The sequence below is a fragment of the Periplaneta americana genome, chromosome 3, assembly GCF_040183065.1.
Source record: "Periplaneta americana isolate PAMFEO1 chromosome 3, P.americana_PAMFEO1_priV1, whole genome shotgun sequence".
In the NCBI taxonomy this organism is placed as follows: Eukaryota; Metazoa; Arthropoda; class Insecta; order Blattodea; family Blattidae; genus Periplaneta; species Periplaneta americana.
In genome coordinates, this window is record NC_091119.1 from 198,930,801 (window position 1) to 198,951,542 (window position 20,742).

General features: G+C 35.2%; 2 protein-coding genes and 2 long non-coding RNA genes across 9 annotated transcripts in view; 3 read left to right on the forward strand and 1 right to left on the reverse strand.

Moving 5' to 3' along the window:
- The window catches only part of scramb1 (scramblase 1), a 92,592-nt gene extending 79,180 nt beyond the window's left edge, over positions 1-13,412 (reverse strand). For 3 of the 6 annotated variants that reach the window (XM_069822481.1, XM_069822476.1, XM_069822472.1), the window contains exon 1: positions 13,275-13,412. The gene's annotated coding sequence lies outside the window, so the exon portion shown is untranslated. Of the gene's footprint in view, positions 1-3,103; positions 3,198-12,905; positions 13,217-13,274 lie in introns of those variants that run through there. The other 3 variants (XM_069822474.1, XM_069822475.1, XM_069822473.1) reach the window with 3 other exon arrangements.
- LOC138696955 (uncharacterized) overlaps positions 1-20,742 on the forward strand; it is a 375,310-nt gene that overhangs the window by 244,523 nt on the left and 110,045 nt on the right. The gene's annotated exons all lie outside the window — the stretch shown is intronic.
- LOC138696956 (uncharacterized) lies at positions 1,244-12,577 on the forward strand. Its single transcript, XR_011331501.1, has 3 exons — positions 1,244-1,531; positions 1,758-1,863; positions 12,211-12,577. It is a non-coding gene; the product is annotated as an uncharacterized lncRNA (long non-coding RNA).
- On the forward strand, positions 13,489-18,743 carry LOC138696954 (ras-related protein Rap-2c-like). Its single transcript, XM_069822484.1, has one exon. The coding sequence runs from the start codon at positions 13,703-13,705 to the stop codon at positions 14,246-14,248; it is 546 nt and encodes a 181-aa protein (XP_069678585.1). The 5' UTR covers positions 13,489-13,702; the 3' UTR covers positions 14,249-18,743.

Sequence of the window (20,742 nt, forward strand, 5' to 3'; positions counted from 1 at the left end):
AAAGAATATTAATTTTGCTGCAGTTCTTTCTTGTAAATTTTCCGACTTTAAATTTCAGAACATATTGCATCCTTCATAATAATTAAATTTATTGCACTGTAGGCTACTTAAAATTGAGTAGGATGTTTACGTGACAAAAGAAACTTGGACGAAAACAGATGAGAAGGGAAACAAGATTTCATTTCAGCCCATTTTACGTGTGAAAGAAATAAGTTTGCCTAATTCTTTATTCATTTATTTATTAAGTCGGGCCCAAATCGGGCTTGCTATCTGACACAGAATAATACCGGTATTCAGAATTTATGAATTCATATAAAAATATGAGACAGAATAAATTATAAACAGAAGGGATGGCTTCCTTTGTGCGACCAAAAATAAGATGGGCATGTGATTTCCAATATTGTGAAGTCTTAATGGGTCAGATCGTCGGATTCATATTGAATGACGATATTACGAAACAGAAAGTCGGAGGTGCTGAGCTTGGTGTGAGTTCTGCGAACTAAATCCAAGAACACTTCAATTGTTGCAATTAGCCGCTGCACATAACATATCAAGCATAAAGACATATGCCAGCTATGTAGAATCGAAAGAGAACTGCCTATCAGCAATTTCTAATTTATCACTAGTGTCGTCAATCTCAATGTTTTGTTAACTTTGTTACATTTCCATTTCAGACATGGATAAGTTAACATTATCGGTATAATTTGTAAAGAATCGACTCTCAAACATAAAAATTCCTTAAGTTGGTACATAGGCAACAATGGAATTGTAATAAAGAGCAGTACAGAATCTTCCACGTAACTGGGACGAATAGTTGTGTAAAAAGTAATTTTAAATTCTAAGATAACATTAAAAATATATGAAACACCATCATACTGTTTTGAATTCTGTAAACTCTTTAGGTCCAAAATTATTAGAACTATGCATAATATGATACAGTATTACAGACGGTAGCAAAGCATTTCAATGCTTATTCAGTATCTGCAATTGTTGGATAATATAATATATTTAGCGCGACATTCATTTAACAGTATTTCAACCAATGGATTTATTTATATTTCGTGTAATTTGATTTAGAATTGTTTTTATCCATGTTCAATTTCTCGATCCGTGACGTAATCGATGACGTAATTAACATGCTGTACGTCATATTTCGAAATTGCTATTTTAAAATGGCAAGAAATTTAATAATGTATTTCGAAATGACGAAATAAATCTTTTTCAATTTAATGCATGTGGCCTACATATTTAATGCAAATTATTTTGCAAAACATTCTACAAAAATACTTATCAGCAAGAACTTTTTAAACCAATCACGAATAGTTCCTGGTAGAATTTTTTCAATTGTCTTCTCTCGTGAACATTTTTTGTGCTACATTCGCCATTGGCAGCTCGTAAGTAGCTCATAATAGACCAATTATTTTTTTAGCCAATGCGATTAAAATTGAGTGGAAGCTCACGTTTTGTAAGTTTAGCGATGGACTCTACGGAAAGTGAAGATACACATATTTAGTTTGAACTAAATTATGAGGTAAGTTAATCTATACAATATTTTCATTCTAACCTAAATAACATAAGCGTGCAACTAAAGATGATCTCTAATCTACTATCTTTAAAACTTTTCATGGTAGTCAATGTTACGTAATTATATTCAATTTATTTAATTTTGAGCTAATTAAATAGTGATTAGAACGTAACAAAACACATAGACTAGACAATTAACTTGCATAAGTTTACCTCGCTTTGTTATTTTGCAGAACCAACTTAATCTGTAGGCCTAACAGGATTAATTTCGGATGCCAAGTTATGTTCAATAGACTGAATCCTCAATGACGATAGCTTCTCATGCCTCATAACTCTTGGGTAAGTTTTACATTTATACACACACATATATATATATATATATATATATATATATATATATATATATTTTTTTTTTTGCTGAAGCTGTTGTAGCAAGAATTATTAGTAAATGCCAGGTACGTATTTTTTTATTTGGATATTTTACAACGCTCTATCAACTATTATGGTTACCTAGCGTCTGAGTGAGATGAAGGTGATAATGCCAGCGAAATGAGTCCAGGGTCTAGTGCCGAATGTTACCCAGCATTTGCTCTTAGTAGGTTGAAAGAAAACCCTAGAAAAAACCTCAACCAGATAACTTGTCCCAATCAGGATTTAAGCCCAGGGCCGCTCGTTTCATAGTCAGACATGCTAAATGTTACTCCACAGCAATGAACACTGGGTAGCCTACGTATTAAGATACACTTCAAATTGTTTGTGTATTTTAGTCATGTCAATGTCCTACTTTTTTAAACAATTTCTCAGTATGTGTCGAGGGGTTGGGGAGAAACATGGACATTATGACGAAGTGAAGAGAAGCGAATAGAAGCATTTGAAACGTGGATATGAAGAAAGAATGATGCTGAAAATGATCAGGAAGAGAAAAGGAATTGGCCGGGTCACTGGCTGAGAAGATACTGCCTACCGAAGGATGCACTGAAAGTAATGGTGAACGGGAGAAGAGTTTGGGGCAGAAGAAGATATCAGATGATAGCCTAGATGACACTAAGATAATATATGGATCATATGCGCAGAGTAAGAGGAAGGCAGAAAATAGAAAAGATTGGAGAATACTAGGTTTACAGTGACGGACTTGCCCTTCAGCAGAACACTATGTATGATGTATATAGAGGGTTGGACGACTGTCAGATTCCGTAAACAGTTTCTGTATAGTTACCTGAAAATATGATGCCTCATCATCAGTCTTGTTCATTGAAGAAATCTCGAGTCTTTCAATAATTATTTTCAATAAAATTTTAAATCATAGCACTAATTCTAGAGATTTTTATGAATACAGTCGAATCTCGATACAATAATTTTTTGGTGACTGTTGTATTGAGGGCTCTTGAAATTTTGTCCAAATTTATGTTCTAAAAGAGAATATAGTAGAAATAAATATAAAACAGCATTACATACAGTATGAAATAAGATTTAATCATCATTTCACTACTCTACTTGATTTTTCTTCTCTGGCTACCACTTTAATGAAAGTAATACCAGCAAACAGGGATTATAAAGAATGGACACTTCGCGTCGGTACCTTTGATGTAGCCGGACCGATTTCAATGACCTTCAAGCCAGCTAGAGCGTCAGATTCTGCTTTCTCCCTAGAGTTGGCGCTGACATCACACCAGCTAGCAGTCGACACAGCGGAAATATAACACATACAATTAATACATCTAGGTACATTATATACTCAAATAAAATAAATTGGATCCATAAAATAATAAATCCTTCATTAACTGTAATGTCTAGACTCTAGAGTTCCTTTATAATGAGAGTTCAGACGTTGACCCCAACAACAATTAAAATATGTAATGATTTGATAGCGCTGAAAATGGAAAAACAAAACTCTTACGAGAAGTAAAACCATATACCTATATTATATTATTATACAAATATTAAACGAATTCGATACTTAATTTTATAATGTATTATATTATTTTATAATGTAATTTATGATATCTGAAATATAAAATAATATTATTATTACAACTAGTTTGTCACTGAGAAATAAGGAAAAGCTGTTAACTTGAATTTATTCGAAGCAAAGCGTTACTGGATTATGCAATAAGGTAGGCGATGTTTGGATCCTGTGCCTTAATTCTATTCTCAATTGTTACCTTAGCGTATGCTCGATTACACTACCTCTAGCGCTTGAAAGTGGAACTAGCCGCTGGCGCACAGAGAAACAAAACACAGGAAAATTCGCTCAGTGTCCATTCTTTATAATCCCTATTCGCTGGTAATACCATGTCTTAGTTAAAATGTTGTAGCCAACTGTTGCTTTGAAGTTCGAATCGTCAAGTACACTGGCAAAATTAGCACATTTTGACACACAATAGGGACTGTTACAGGAATGTTGAGTTATTTCATTAAACAATTTCAAGGTAGCAATGTCACTGTTTTGAAACACGTTCAGGATTAATTTTACAACTTGCAACACTGTCCTTTATTTCCTTGCGTTTTTTTATGAATGTTACGAATGTTGACTATGCAAACTATACTTTTTAGCCACTTCAGGCTGCTTCAATCACTAAATGCAGTTAATTCAGTCTCCAAACTGATTTCCTTTTGTGTTACAGCCGTCATTAACAAGTAACACTCTAATGTGAAAGATGCCAGTGTAGGAACAGTAACAGCAAATTCTGTTAAGGGTGATGCACCCTTGAAGAAGGTAGAGCTCTGTTGTAACACATTCCTTACACAAAATGCCAAGATCGATCAACAAAAGAGGGAGAACATCATTAAGAAAGCGATGCCAAGTGAAAAGTGAAATATTGAACATAGTAACCAAGTAAATTAAAAAATATACATTATGTTTTTACATTACATCGGAGTTTCTCCAAAATTTGACCATCATTGTTATTGTTGTTTTCTAATGCCAGGCGTTTGACAATAGTCATTTGACCTCTTGCACTCAAATATTTTTCAAAGATATTATCATGGCCAGCCACTGAAGCACAGATTTTGAGGTGTTCCGAATACATTTCTTGGTTTGAGTTGCACAATGGGCAGTTAGGGGACTGATATATTCCAATTCTATGCAGGTGTTTGGCTAAACAATCATGGCCTGTTGCCAATCTAAATGAAAATGGCAAGTTGTAGCCGATTTAAGTGAACACCATATTTTAACGTTTTGGTGGCTACTTCATTCACACACAACCCCCAGAATGTCTGGAGGACCACACCTGCTGTTGGTCGACGGGTCCATTGGACCTAGCTGGGAGATCTTGTTGATCACCATCCTTCCCTCCTTAAGCCACTGGAGGACGATTTTAGTGCCATAGCAGGTCAGCACTAGGAACAGAAAAGTAGAAAGAGGAGGAAGGAAAGGGAAATGAACCCCTAGGCCTCGAATCTCTAATGCCATCGGGGTCGAAGAAAGTAAGAGTTCAGTCAGAGGACTGGATAGGAAAGGGTAAAGAGGGAATTAGGTATTGAATAGAGGAAAATTATACCAAATTCGGTCATTAACTCATCAAGCTGACCAGTGCTAATTGATGAGTAGCCCCTCCCTTTAGTTCAGCTTGTAAAATTATGCTTACTAACAGCTGCACCACGGGAAGGTAGGGATGGGACATTGGGTATTTGTCCAGGTTGGTTCCTTAAAGCCTTCAATGGGAAGGATTAATGGCTCTCCCCCCTGTATCTGACAGATACCCTTCTGCAGCCTGACCATCATTGTAATAATGGATAAAACATATTAAAAATATAGGAAATACGCCGGGAACAATCAGTTTTATCATTGCAACAGGGTTTATTATATTGGTTTTCATTGTATGGAGGTTCGACTGTATCTTTTCAGTTAGTAAACTGGAAATGATTCTATATTTTTCTGTTTTTTTTTTTTATTATTATTTTAATTCACAATATAGTGCAGTTGACCAGTTCATGAAGGGCTGTGCATCAGCTGCTTGCCCAGTTCTTATCCCAGTTACTGTCGCTGTGTGCTGCCACAACCTGTCAGTGGTGAGGACAAATATTCAGCTGTATTTTGATAAACATACAGTAGGAATACATAGGCCTACCTCAGTTCTGGTTCAACTGTGGCTGAATGCAGTTTGCAGTTTAGTTCTCTCATTTGTTGCATGGCAATGGTTACAAATACTAATTGAAGGAACATAGGCTATAAACATGTAGGCTATAATAATTATGTACTGTACATAAAGAATAAGAAATCGTGTGAGAAAATGGGACAGGAGACAGGAATTTAAAATTTCAAAAGCATGTGCAAGCTGTCGTTGTTGTTGTTTATTGACTTTACTGGCTTTGAGCCAGAGGCCGTTTTAGGGTCTTATACGCGCAGGATGCCCTCTCCAGCCATTGTACATAAATAACAATAAATATATATTTACATATATGACACTATTTCTGGCTTAAGTGCCAGTAGGTGTGTGAGTGCGGTGATTGGCTTTTTATTTATTTTATTTTATTTTTTACTTTATTTTTTTTTGTTTTAATTATTTTGGTGTAGGCCTAATTTGTTAATTTGGGATGCTTAAGGAATGGTGAATGGGACAAGAGTTCGCGGTAAAAGATATCAGTTGATAGACAGCATTGAAGTATTATATGGGGAGATTAAGAGGAAAGCAAGAAAGGGAAATGCTGGGTTTGCAGTTAAAGACCTGCTCTTGGGCAGAACACTGTGCATACATACATACTTTTTTTGTTTTTTTGTTTTTTTTTTTTTAAGTTTCCCCTTCCGGTGGCAGAAGCTTCTGAATCGTTATGGAGACTTTCATGGTGTGGTGTTATTTTATTGATCTGCCTCTCTGTTGCTGTCGTGTCTCCTCTCAGACAGTATTCAAATTTCCAACAATGTTTGCGGTTTTGTTTGTGTTTTTTAGTTTGGTGGTGGGGGCTGGTGGTAGTTGTAGAGGAGTTTGTCCAGTGTTGTTCTGTTGTTTGTGTTCGGGGAGAGATAAACAACATTGTTGAAATTAAAGCTTTGCAGGATTCCAGAAGTTCACAAATTACAGCCCCAAAATTACGATCATAGACTCATTTTTGTAATTGACTGTTAGAAAAAGTAAAGAACAAAGAAAATGATCTCAGATCAAGGCCTGGATTCATTTGAATGATCTTGTAGCAGATACTGATCAGCAGAGAAGCCAATTGTAAACGAGATTCCACTGTATGATGCAAACATAGAGATTTAGTGTGCCATCAGTGCCCATGAAGTTATTGGACTATGCGAGATACGAGCTCGTGGACAGACTTCATTTCACAGGCAGATATACTGATTACACAGTAGTAGGACACTGGTGTGCATTACTTTTCAGCATAGTCACTATGCTTGTCCAAATACTTGATCCAACGGTGGACCAAGGCATCGACACCGGCACTGAAGAAATCTACATCAAGTACCTGAAACTACGTCATTATGGCTTCCTGATCAGCCATATGTCATGAATCGCTTACAACCCAGGTGCTTCTTCAACGGTCCAAAGGGGTGGAAATTACTGGGTGCCAGGTTGGGGCTGTAGGGAGGTTGGTCCAGTACATCCCACCAGAAACAAAGTTTTGTACCATACACCTCAACAAGGTGATGAATTTCTGTTAGTGAGATGCCATTCAGACGCAAAAACTGGATCACACCACGTTTGACCATGTTTCCGTGCATGCAGCCATTTTACAACTGATATTGCAAGGGTCTGACTCAACATATGCGCCATCTAATGGCTGCGTGATAAAGATGTGATCTGCTGCTGCAGCCCTGGTGGAAAATTGGAATAAGACGGAGGAATGTCACCCATGAGAGGTCTTGTTAGCTTACTTTTTGAATCACCCTCGTACAAGAGAGATATAGTCCGGTAATCATACCCTAAGGGTGAAACCTAACCATTTTTCCCCCATTACTACATATGCTAGTGGATTGTGGTGATTTTCTAGTTTGCAGGTTGAATTTTCTTTTGCCAACTTCGTTTCGAATTTCGATGCTGACAAGTACTACAAATGGTAGTGATTTTGTAACTAGTATGTTGGCAGCTGAGACAAAGATCGACTATATTTTTCGGTACTGGAGTTCCATGAAATTAAAATTGTACTAGATTTCTGAGTCTGTTACTGGAAACTAGTGAAATTTGAACATACTAATAATTATAAATAATTAACATCAGTATTAATATTAATACATAATAGTTATTTTATGCGTTGTGTTGTGGTTATAATTCAAGACTATAGTCAGTTAAGTTTTCGAGTTAGTACTAATAATTTCATGTAGTCAGACAAAATACATTTTTAGGTTAGGTCTCGTGAGTCAATTATTTAGTCAAACCAATGAATTTCGTATTGCCTGACAAAATACTTGACATGTTGATCCCTTTCTCGTATAGTTTGCCTACGAAAATATGTTACAAATTATTGAATTATTTAGAATAACCTTCCAACATAAAGTATGGTAAGTAAATAAGTAATTTAGTACAAAGGATCGTGTGATATCTGGTAACAGTTGGCAACACTGACAAGATGGCAATATTTGCTGTTTAGGAACTGTTCTTATGTGACCCTCACTATATTTTAGAAATCACTGGGTTCAAGATCGGGACTGTAGGGAGAATGTTTAACAGCGTACATCTCAACAAGTTGACAATTTCTGCCGGTGAGGTGCCCTTCTTACACAAAAACTGGATCACACTACGCACTTCCATGTTAGACCATGTCTCCGTGCACACAGCCATTTTAAAACTCATATTGCGAGAGTCTGACTAAAATATGCACCTTCTAATGATTGCATGATAATGCTTTGGTCTGTTGCTCTAGCCCTGGCAAAAAATTCGAAGAGGTGGAATATGTCACCCTTAGAGCGCTTGTTACCTGACTTTTTTGGAATCCTTTCTTAATGAATTTAAAATGTTTCATGGTGTATTTTCAGCACAATGCTGGAATTCATACTGCTAACATATTCATGACTGAACTGCGCGTCCACACCTGGCCGTGAAACCAGATGGCCTGAGTTCGATTCCCAGTTGGGGCAAGTTACCTGGTTGAGGTTTTTTTTTTTTTTCGGTGTTTTCCCTCAACCTAATATGGGCAAATGCTGGGTAACTTTCGGTGCTGGACCCTGGACTCATTTCACCGGCATTATCACCTTCATTTCATTCAGACGCTAAATAATCTAAGATGTTGATAAAGCGTCGTAAAATAACCTACTAAAAAAATTGAATGCAAAATTATTAGCAGGAATTTATTGCCTTCTCTTTTCCAAAATCTCACACCTTGTGATTTTTACCTGTCGGGAATGCTAAAAAAAAAGTGTATACAATGGATTATAATAGGAGAACTTAAAGAAAAGATACAAAGATAAATAAATTAGGTCCATTAGTGCCAATAATAGTGCAAGGAACTGTTGTGTGAATGATAATTTCTTGAGAAAACATGAAAGACAGACTACAGCATGTTCATAATGCATGCGTTCGATTTATTTGCAACGTCTGTAGATCTGACCGTATCACACCTTCACTAAATTTGCTGTCCTGGGTCCGTCTCAAAGAGCGAAGAACTATTCACTCTCTCACTTTATTCTTCAATATTCTTCAAACCTCTAACCCTAGCTACTTAGCTTCTCGTTTTCAACATTTGTCCTCATATCACGAAATAGATACTTGCTCACAACACCATATCACACTCTCCATTCCTAAACACAGAACATCCTTCTACTCGTCATCTTTCACTGTCTCTGCAGCACATCTCTGGAACTCTCTACCACAACATGTCAGAGACTGTCGGACATTGTCTAGTTTCAAAAATAAATTTAAATTGCACTTTTTGAATTAGATTCCTTTCAGTTATAAGCCCTTTTCTCTGCCATAGTTTTGTAAAAATATAGGCTATTTATTTCTTTTTCCTTCCTTTCCCCTTTTTGTTCTCTTTATCAGCCGATGAATTTATTATCACAGTCTTTTTATCGTGAATTTTATTTAATTTTCGTATTTCTTTTCTTTATTATTATTTTATTACATTCCATTTTGATATATTCTTCCTTACGTTTTTCCATATTAACCATTTGTACTAAATGAGTTGCTTTCACTATATTCTTTTACTTTTTTTTTCTATTATGGTATTATTTTCATGTTGTTTAGTGTCGATTTTATTATGCTATTATTATTATTATTATTATTATTATTATTATTATTAAAAATGTATCAGAGTGAGTGAGAAATACAGTTGTGATTGACACTGCTTGGGCGAACTCACATGTGTGGAGGCTCGACATTATTTTACCCAATAATTCATGGGCCAGGGGTGACATAAGGAGGTCATGAATTATGTGTTAAGATATTACTACACATGTGAGTCCACAGATGCAGTGTCAATCAAAATCTTATTTCACACTTGCTGTAGAGATAATGGGCATCACTTCCAGCAGCTACTGTGAGTAGGACGAATATACCAAATTTTGTATTACATATATCTAAATTTTAATCCGACGAAATGCTGAGTGATTGCGGTAGCGCACAATGGTAGGAATTGGGCAACAATAGGGCAAGCAACCAATGCATGGTGAGACACACTGTAGGCCTGCTAAGTAGTAGGTAAGCTTACTGGAGTTTTTCTCAAGATCTTTACAATTTTCTGTTTCTTAATAGGTCCATATTACCAACAATGTTAATAGTAATATGCGCAACAAGAGCGGTATGTTGAAGTTTTCATGTTCGAGGAAAAGTTTGAAAAAGCGAAACGTAGTTGAGCTTTTTTAATTTCCGAGAATTGAAAGAAAACATACCGCTCGTGTATCGTACATTATTTTGTGCGAAGATCGTTTATTACATACCTGAAAGAGAAATTTCTAATTAGTTGCAATGAAATCTACATCTTGGTTTCTGTTCAATGACGGCAATTTTGGAAAATAAAAATATCTATCTTTAACATTGTTGCTTTAAAATGTTTTCTGTGTTTACTATACTCCAGCAGGCCGTGATATACGTCTGTCTTCCCCCCCCCCCCAGTCTATAAATGCGAACTTAAAACAAACGGCTTCCTTAATGTTACATGCATCACGAAATGCAGTAACTTTAGTGGAGTTGTAGAGTTTACTTAATTTTTGCAAATATTTAAAAACAATAATTAACAGTGCAATTTAGGTGAAATTGCAGTGGTAAGTTTCCAATTTATAATTATTACTATATTGAACGTCTCTAAAAATAATATGTTAAAAGCCTAAAGCAGTAAAATCAATGTCACTTAAGTGGTAAGAAGAGGGAAATTGTTATGTGTGTTCTGTTGGGAATACTGAATGTGGAATTTTAGACTTACCGCGGAAACCAAGCAAGTACGCACGATCTCGCACAAAATAACATTACATTTCTTTAGATTAACATCAAGTGGAAATGATCTCTCTGATAACACTGTAATTACTTTATCTGATTACAATTCTTATGATTGCACGAGCATTTTTTGCTATCGTTGTTATTAAATAAAATGTTAGTGACATTAATAGGACCTACTAACTAGTAGAGACAAGCAACATATCATCGCTGCGCCTCCAAAATCCGCTATGTGTTTTTAAAAAGATTTTGCAGGAGAAAGAAAGAAGCATTGTCACTTTTAATTCCCTTGATTTTCTTTTTATTTTTCTTTTAGTGGGTTATTTTACGACGCTTTATCAACAGCTTAGGTTATTTAGCGTCTGAATGAGATGAAGGTGATAATGCCAGTGAAATGAGTCCAGGGTCCAACACCGAAAGTTACCCAGAATTTGCTCGTATTAGGTTGAGGGAAAACCCCGGAAAAAACCTCAATCAGGTAACTTGCCCCGACCGGGAATCGAACCCTTGATTTTCGAAGCTACTTTCGGTATTATTTCATCATTTTTCTTGTTTGTTGTTTAGTCAACTGTCCGAAGACAGGTCTGGACCCAAAAAGTGACACCAACAAGGTATCACTCATGAGGCAAATTGTAATGATTCAAATTATACAGAAAGTAGCTTTGAAAATCAAGGGAATTAAAACTGACAATGCTTCTTTCTTTTCCTGGACGGGGAGGGGGGGGGGAGCATATAGCGGATTTTGGAGATGCAGTGATGATATGCAGTTTTATATTCTAACCATTTCTGTTAGTGGTATGGGAACAAGGATTTTCACGATACACAGAATACAATTAACGCCAAAAAAATTCATATTTAATAATTTTTGCTAAAATTCCCATATATCAAAATAGCTTTGCTTGTTTTTTCTCTCCGTATTTTGTACGATATTTCCTCTCTCTAATATTTCTATAATTACCAATTAATATAAGGAGACTATATACATCGTACAAAACTATATTAACTGATAGAAGGTATAATCATTCTCCATAAAATACAGAAAAGTTACTTGTGTTTTATTGTAATCAGCGTTGAGTCCAGCTAGTGTGAGAACTTTTTTTTTTGTCCTCTTCAGTCTAAAAAAAATCGAGTTACCTAGTTCTTGCATTTTAGGTAAGAATTCTATGATGGTAACAAACTGTTTAATTATGGAGATTTATTGTATTTTATTTGGTAGCATATTAAACATGATCTCTGAAGGATCTCTACCTGATCGCAGGTTCTGACTTTTTCATGGCTTTGTAAGAATTTTACCTCGATTTCTGGTGATAATAATAATAGTAAAAAAAAAACTTAGCATGGAAACTTCATAAAAACTTATGACATTCTTTTTTTACAGAATGGAGAAAAATATTTAAGATGTCCATTCCTTCCATCTCTGCTTCAGGAGTGCAAAGAAGAGAGGACAAGACATCTGGAAAACAATGAAAGGAATAACAGACACAAAAGCGAAATTAAAGAGCCTACAAATGAACAAACTGATTGTCTGGAGATTTCACCTCTAGTACTCCATTGGGAGACTGTCGATGAGGAAATGAGCTGGAAAAAGCAAATTATTTACCCTGAACGTGGCAAAGTTGGGCAGTCAACTCGTCCTACATTTAATAAATGTTAGATGAAAAACTTTGCATTCATTTAGGGCCTATGCAAAAATTCTTGTAAATCGTTTTACATGAGGTAATAAGTAAATGGCAAAGAATCTTAGATTAGGCTACTTTTTTTTTCCTTTTCATTTCTGTTTAGGGCCTATCTACTGTATGTCTTGCACATATTTGAGGGCCTGTAGAGTGCTTCTAACGTCGAAAATAGAGCATAGGCCTAATATTTCAGGGAGGGGGCGAGGAAATACAAGACCGAAAAATTAAGTATTTTGAAGACTGGATTCAAATTACATTCAACCCACAGGCCTAAATCATACGTGTCACAACTTACTTGTATAAACTTAAAAAAAAAAGTGACAAGTTTCATGCAGTGGCACGTTAAAAGTAACTATTAATTCTCGTAACTTCAGTAAATACAGTAGTTAGAGCTCACCTGGGCTGTGTAAGTATTTGTAATGGAAAGCAGTCTACCACAGAATGTCTGAATCTTTCTCGATTGCGCTACTTTTCGTACTTAGCGAACGTGCACGTATTGTGAGATCACCTATTAATGAGTAATGACACAATGCCATATTTTTAGATCACGTGAATCTGTGACGTGAGTATTCATTGTAAGTGAAGTCCATGGCAGTACCAATATCACTCGATTATATAAAATGTTTCCGGAATTACTTTATAAGGCATGTTATTATTTAATTCGACTGATGACAAATCAGTTGACCGACACTAAAATAACTTAATATCTTATCTAGTAAAATGATAAAAAGAGCCTTAATTAAATTTCACACATCTGATCTCATACCTTTAACGACGGCACGCCTTACTGATGTACAATATGGTGTTCTTTTTTATCAATTGAACATTACTGCCACTCCCAATCGGTTTTCGAGAACCATCTTGTTTCTCGCATCCACCGAGGACCTCTATGACGATGTTATTTTGTTTTGCAACATGTTTCCATGTGATGTAAAACCTCATTTCCGTTTTCGTGTTTCTGAGTTTCACCGCCAGAGACCTCCAACGTCTGGCTGCAAAAATTCAGTCAGAAAGATGGCGAAGGAGAAGGAGGTGTGATGGTTGCAATGGCTCAACGTAATTTCGTTTTACGGGAAAAGTTTTGGATTAAGAGTTCTCCTAGACAGTGTGTGTGCCGTGTGTGAAACGTCTTCATCGATACAGTGAAACTCGCTACACGAGAAGAGAAGAAAAAGGTGCGGAATATAGACAAAAATGCGTGAGTTCAAAGTAGTTGTCCTCGGATCGGGTGGGGTTGGCAAAAGTGCACTTACTGTCCAATTCGTATCCGGTTGCTTTATGGAGAAATATGATCCTACTATCGAGGATTTCTATAGAAAGGAGATCGAAGTGGACAATTCGCCTTGCGTTTTGGAAATCCTCGACACAGCTGGGACAGAACAATTCGCCAGCATGCGCGATCTATACATAAAGAACGGACAAGGGTTTGTTGTAGTGTATAGTCTTACCAATCACCAAACGTTCCAAGACATAAAAGCGATGAAAGAGCTTATTACCCGAGTAAAAGGGACAGAACGAGTACCTATCTTATTGGTAGCGAATAAAGTGGATCTTGAACACCAACGTGAAGTGCCAACTGTCGAGGGGAATGGGTTGGCACAAGTGTGGGGTTGTCCATTTGTGGAAGCTAGTGCCAAAAACAGGACAAACGTGAACGAAATGTTTGCCGAAATTGTCAGAGAAATGAATTTCAGCCCGGAGAAGGAAAAGAAAAGTTACTGTTGTTGCACGGTGCTATAGGCTATAATGAATCTTTGTCACACTGGCCAGCCATTAAACGAAGACATTCATCCTCCAGGGAGTTTTCTTACCGACGGGCTGTTGCTGAAATGTTCTGAATTGAAGTTTTAGGGCCTACCTACGTAACAAACGCATTTACTTAAATTGGCCGCCATTTAATGTTATGGTAATTTTAATTTTTGGATTGAATTGTGAATATCTGTTTCATTTTATGTTGGCTTTGAAGCTTTCATAATTGTGCTTTGTATGTCTATTTACATGTTTTTGAGCCAGTGCAGTTATATTTTAAGCTCCAAGTAACATGTAGAACGTGTGTAGTACTGGGAAGATTTTTTCTACCGTGAGATTTTGCAGTTGGCTAACTACATTTAGTGCCTCTAATATTAGAGAGAGCATGGAAATTTATATGTCTGGGCAAGCAGATGGAGTGTGCAACGTCGGTTTCATTTGCTCATTTATGAAATCGTAGTTGTACACTCCAGAAATTAATTTTTATGTATAGTCTGTCTGTGGGCCTACACACATTTCTGATGCTCATTAAATAGGAACGGAACATCTTCATGTAGCTATTGAAGATCGTGGGAGGCATATTTTTATAAGCCTGTTGTCAGAGATGATTTCGAATCTAATCACAGGTGTTAATTTTTAATGTGAATGAATGACGAGTATGAACTACAAGCTTGCAAAAATATGCCTTAATGAAAGAAAAGAACACCATTGATTTTGCTATACATTGATCTGTAAATGCAATAGTACCAGTCTTTTAACATGAAAATTATCATTAACTATTTTTAAAAATACTACAAGGGTACAATGATGCTGAAAAGTTCAGTACATCGATTCAGTCTGGCCTAAGATCATACATCTTCATGAAGGATGAAAGCCATTTGGTAGCATGCCGTCTACAATGGTGACTTCTGATATACATATATATACTATATCGTATCATATACAGCGCACATTGTTACATATTCAACGTCCCAAATTTTTATAGTTGGTGCTGTGTCTTTTATGATAATTATTTGCCATAATATAAATAATAATATTTAACTGAATAATGTTTTATGTACAGAAAATTTTTTAGAAACTTAAGTGTGACATCTATATGAATTCTGCGTATATATTGTTAGTTAATCAGTGGAGACTTTTTTCATAAAGCATTAAAATACCAACAAAAAAAAAGAGCAATGTGTAATATCTTTCTATATAAATAATATGTGGATATATAAATATATATAGTGAAGTCTTGTTTGGATTGAGTGGTTGTTTTTTTACACGTGTAAGGCAGAGAGGACGGATAGTCACAGAGGTGACTGTGAGTGTATTATCTGGTGCAGAGTCGTGCGTCAGGCGTCAGAATCATATATTTCAAACTGTAGGTACAGTGTGTACTTAGTGGACAAGAATGGTGGTACAGTGAAGTGTATTTTTTCTGTGTGTGTGCTTGTACGAGTTAACAGATGTCGACGGACTTGTGATACATATATAAATATATATATACACCCGAAAATGTCATTGGATATACTTTGGATTATCATATTACCAGGTACTGTAACAAAAAATTCTTATATTTACCTATAGTGTCCATAATCTGTATGTAATTTGGCGGATGAATATTTAATATGTAAAGAAAAAAATCAAATTTGGGTCCATATTTGAGAGTGCTTTGTTCTTATTGGTTTCCAAGTATGTTTCGATGCATGTAGCAGAGCACTGATAATGTTATTATACCTTTTGTATATGTATATACATGGACGACAGAAATTGTTTGTCTCCAGCTCCTTCCAACTTTTTAGACTAGCCAAATTTTAATCCAGATGTAATTTCTGTACGCATAGATCACAATGTGTATAGCAGAGAATATTTTATTTTAGATTGAAAAATTGCTTTGCATGAAAGCAAGGAATTAAGTCCGTATTATTTCGCCATTCTAAAGAGAAATTATTAATCATATCAGATATTTAAATTTTATATAAACTCTTTTGAACAAAGATGATTTGAAATATAAACATTGTAGGGAAGGTGCAATTGGATTTGAAACATAAACAGAAACGCGAGGCTTTTATCATGCCTTATTAAGTCAAGTGTAATCTGAGTGTATAGAGTGGATTTATAAAGTATTGCTCTACAATTTGTAGCCCACAGTATCAGAACGATAAACCAATACGTTGCGTAACTTGTGTCCGTGGAATTTGATAAGAATTTGTTGTGGAGGACACGGGCGATATGATGTGACCTGAATAAAAAAAAGAGGTCGTGAATAGTGAGCATGTATGTTACCATCCTATTAGTGAAATTGGTGAGCAATACTTTGTAAAATGTCGACATTTGATATAACTTCTAACGTCTTTATTTGCGAACGATTCACGCAGTTTTAAATTGATTCCTCCACTATAATTAAGTTAAAATTATTAAGTTTGAGTCATCTGTCTGACATTTTAAAAACAATTAACTAAATAATTTCAGAAATATACTACCTAGGCTATTTGCTTCAAAGAAGATTTTGAATTATGTAACAGACTGAAAAAAAAAAAAAAGAGAGGGATTTTTCAGTAGATTCAAAGTAATGAAAGTTTTACACAAGAATCCAATAGGTTAAATAATATTTTTTTTTATATAAAGCAACTAAAAAAATGCGATATTTAATTCGAAGGCATGCTACTTTACATGAATGTACATGCTACCATAGTTCAGCCATTCTTTTGTAACAGACACTTCATAACCTACTAAAAAAATACAATTATTTATCCATGTTAAATCTTTCGTACACTACTTTTAACACTTGAATATAAATAATTGATTAAATGACGATCTTACTCACATACAATAGTTGGCGACAGTTTTTACATTGGACAGACAGGCATATCATTTCAAACTCGGTACAAAGAACACATTAAAGCAATAACCAGAGGACACAATACATCTACATATGCCGAACACATAACTAATGCTAACCACACATACAATAACAAATACAGATATGGAAATCCTACACATACAACCCAAAAACCAAAAACTCAACACACTAGAACAATATGAAATATACAGACACATTAAAACACACCCTGATCAAATTCTCAACACACAGATCAATTTCAGAACACACACACTATTTGACACCACATTTTAACACTTTTCAACAATCGAACGCACCCACACAACAGGCAGCGAAGTTCGAGATGACGCCGAGATCTAGTAGGCTCTGAGGATGGTGTGAAGAAGCACCGAAACAGCTGTAAGCCGCACATGCTTACACAATTAACACGAGTAAGATCGCCATTTAATCAATTATTTGCCTTGGTATGGAAGTAAGATAGCTAATGAATAATGTGCAGTAAAATGATTGAACGTTTCATAGCTTAATGTGCTGACAGAATATTTGTAAAGCATTAATTTTCGATAGAAATAAGTAAAAGCATGTGTTACGTGTTGTCACATCCGTTACAGAAAAGTATTATTTTTAATTAACATAATCATGGAACTTATAAACACAGATACGCAGGATTAACAGATTTTTAATTTAATATGAGATTAAGTGTTGAGATGGGTGACATTTTGGGAAAATTTCAGTATACGGATACCTCGCTGACAATTATCTTAAAATATTAAAAAGAACAGATTTGTCTGTGTTTGTCGAATACGTATCATGCTTACGAAAAGACACTTATCAATGCCAATAATTTAGCTTGTTTTGTGTGCATAAGGTTGGAATTTTGGAGTAAGAGGAAAAGGAAGATATCCGTGTTCTGAAATTTTTATGTTACAGCCCTTACAGCACAAAAAAATGACGATAAAATGAAAATCTTGAGAACAGTAATGATGGAAATTCACATGAGCCTAAGAAAGACGAGGTGAGAATGGGATGTAAAAAAAAATACGTTTTTAAAAATCAACTTCTAAAACTTTGTACATGTCACATTCGTTATAAGAGAATGGCTGAGCCATTATCATTAGTTCCCGTTAGGACTGTTAAACGTGTGAAAAATCTTCAACATAAACAGCGAAGTAAGAGGAAGATAGAACAAATCATAATTAATAGACCTACAACTTCACAACATGAAGTTTTCTATCGAAAATGAAGCTAGGATGAATGTAATATAAGTCACTATTTTTATCTTCCATGTCTTGCTATGGTAGCATCTCTTTCATACAGACTGTCCCTCTTTTGATGACTGCTAGCATAACTTGTTCATACACCACCTTTAAAAAAGAAACTTGGCGTCTATTAAGGAATTATATCAAATGTTGGCATTTTGTTGTACTGGTCTTACAGTACGCCCAGATACCAAGGGTGAGTGTAAATAAAATAATCCAGTCACTGATCTGTATCAATCATCCTAATATTACCCCCCCAAGACTTTATGTGGACTTATAAAAATAAATGTGTTTACTTTTGTGGTGAAGCAAACATTAAACCAATACCAGGAATAGATTTATAAATGTATAACAAATGACAAAAAATATGTTTTAATACATGGTTTATACAAAACATGAATGCAGCCTGTGTCTCTTTGATTTTGTATAGTTCCCAGTTTTGTTCATACACACTTCCTAGTTCTCTTCCGTAAGGGGAGAGGATGGTTAAATATGGTAAAGAACCAGTAAATTCTCCAATAAAATACCAAGATAAGTTAAAAATACGTTATATAAAATTTCATCTGCATTTATGGTCATGTCGGCTACCACGACGCCATTTTTAAAGCTCAGGTGCACAGGGTTTTTAAATTGTTACTAAGCTTCGATTGCAGTTTCCCGTAACTTTAATTTTTGTACAATCACTTCTGAATATGTATGATAAGAACTTTCTTGTGTTAAATTTTAACGTACCGGTACCTTGTTAACATGTTTCGACCTATTTTCGGTCATCTTCGGAACTGGTCGTTGTTGGTCTGGTATACAGAAAACCCACAACAACAACACATCTAACCCACCCCACACAACACAAGCTGCATTCCGAACAATGGTACACAGAATACTCAACATACCAATGAACCAACAGGATTACGACGAAGAACTAAACACAAATACATAGCACAAGAAAACAGATACAACCCCAACATAATAGACAACATAATACGTAAGACAAAACAAAACCACAAAAAACAGAAGAATACAACACAAACACAAGAACACAAAAAATATGTCACACTAACATACGAAAACAAAAACACACATAAAATTGCAACCTCATTCGAGAAATTAAACTACAACATCTCATACAGAACAAATAACACTCTACAAAAACATCTCAACACACAAACAACACAAACAAATACAACCACACAGGCGTATACAAACTCAAATGTAACACCTGCAACAATTTCTACATAGGACAGACAGGCAGATCATTTCAAACACGTTACAAAGAACACATCATAGCCATAACAAAATTACAAAACACCTCCACATATGCAGAACACATCACAAATGCCAACCACACCTACAGACACATCAACACAGACATGGAAATACTGCACATCCAACCAAAAAGCCAGAAACTCAACACACTAGAACAATATGAAATATACGGACACACGAAAACACACCCCAACGATATTCTCAACACACAACTTAATTTCTAAACACATACACTCTTTGACTCTACACTACGAACGCACCCACACAGGAAACAAGAGGCGCCAAGACCAACAACGACCATTTCCGAAGATGACCCAAAATAGGTCGAAACATGTTAACAAGGTACGTTAAAATTTAACACAAAAAAGTTCTTATCATACATAGGCCTATTCCGAATTTAGTTTTTGCTTTATTCCATAAAGAAAGTTACAAAATATCTTTGGAACTTTCAATGCTACATGCGTGATATTTGGAACACACATTCTTTATGTTATTGGGAAACTTTTCTCTATAAAAATTTTATTTAATTTATTTTTTATTTATTATTATTATTTTTTTTTTGCATTTGAAAAAATATGCCTCTATATTTCTATAGAAGTACCTCACAATTTTATTCATTCTTAAAATGCAATTATTGTTTTATTTATTTATTTATTTATTTGTTTTCTTAACATTTTGAAAGTCAGCATCAAAATTGTGCTGCGAATATTTCAAAGAACGTGCCTTTAGGAATAAAGTGTCATAGAAATTTTGAATTTATATTTAAAAATGGCTGAGATATCCATTTCAGCGACTACTGTATCCTGCTCTCCCCTCCCCCCCCGCCCAAATTTGGACCCCAATTAAAAAAATCTAATCGCGCATATAAGTTTGGCCTATTGCAACAATGATACTTCTACATACAATATATTACAATTGTGTATCAATTAGGAAAACAAATTGAAATTTAACCATGCTCTCCCCGTAAAATTACCACTTATCTCATCATAGAGGAAAAATAATAGTGTTTGTAAACGACAAGTTTTATCCCCCCCACATCGTATATTGATACGTCACACCCTTGAGTATAGATTAAGAAGTAAGGAATCCTGTTATGAAAGTGCTCAAAATGGTTGATTCACATGTTTAGAAGGAGG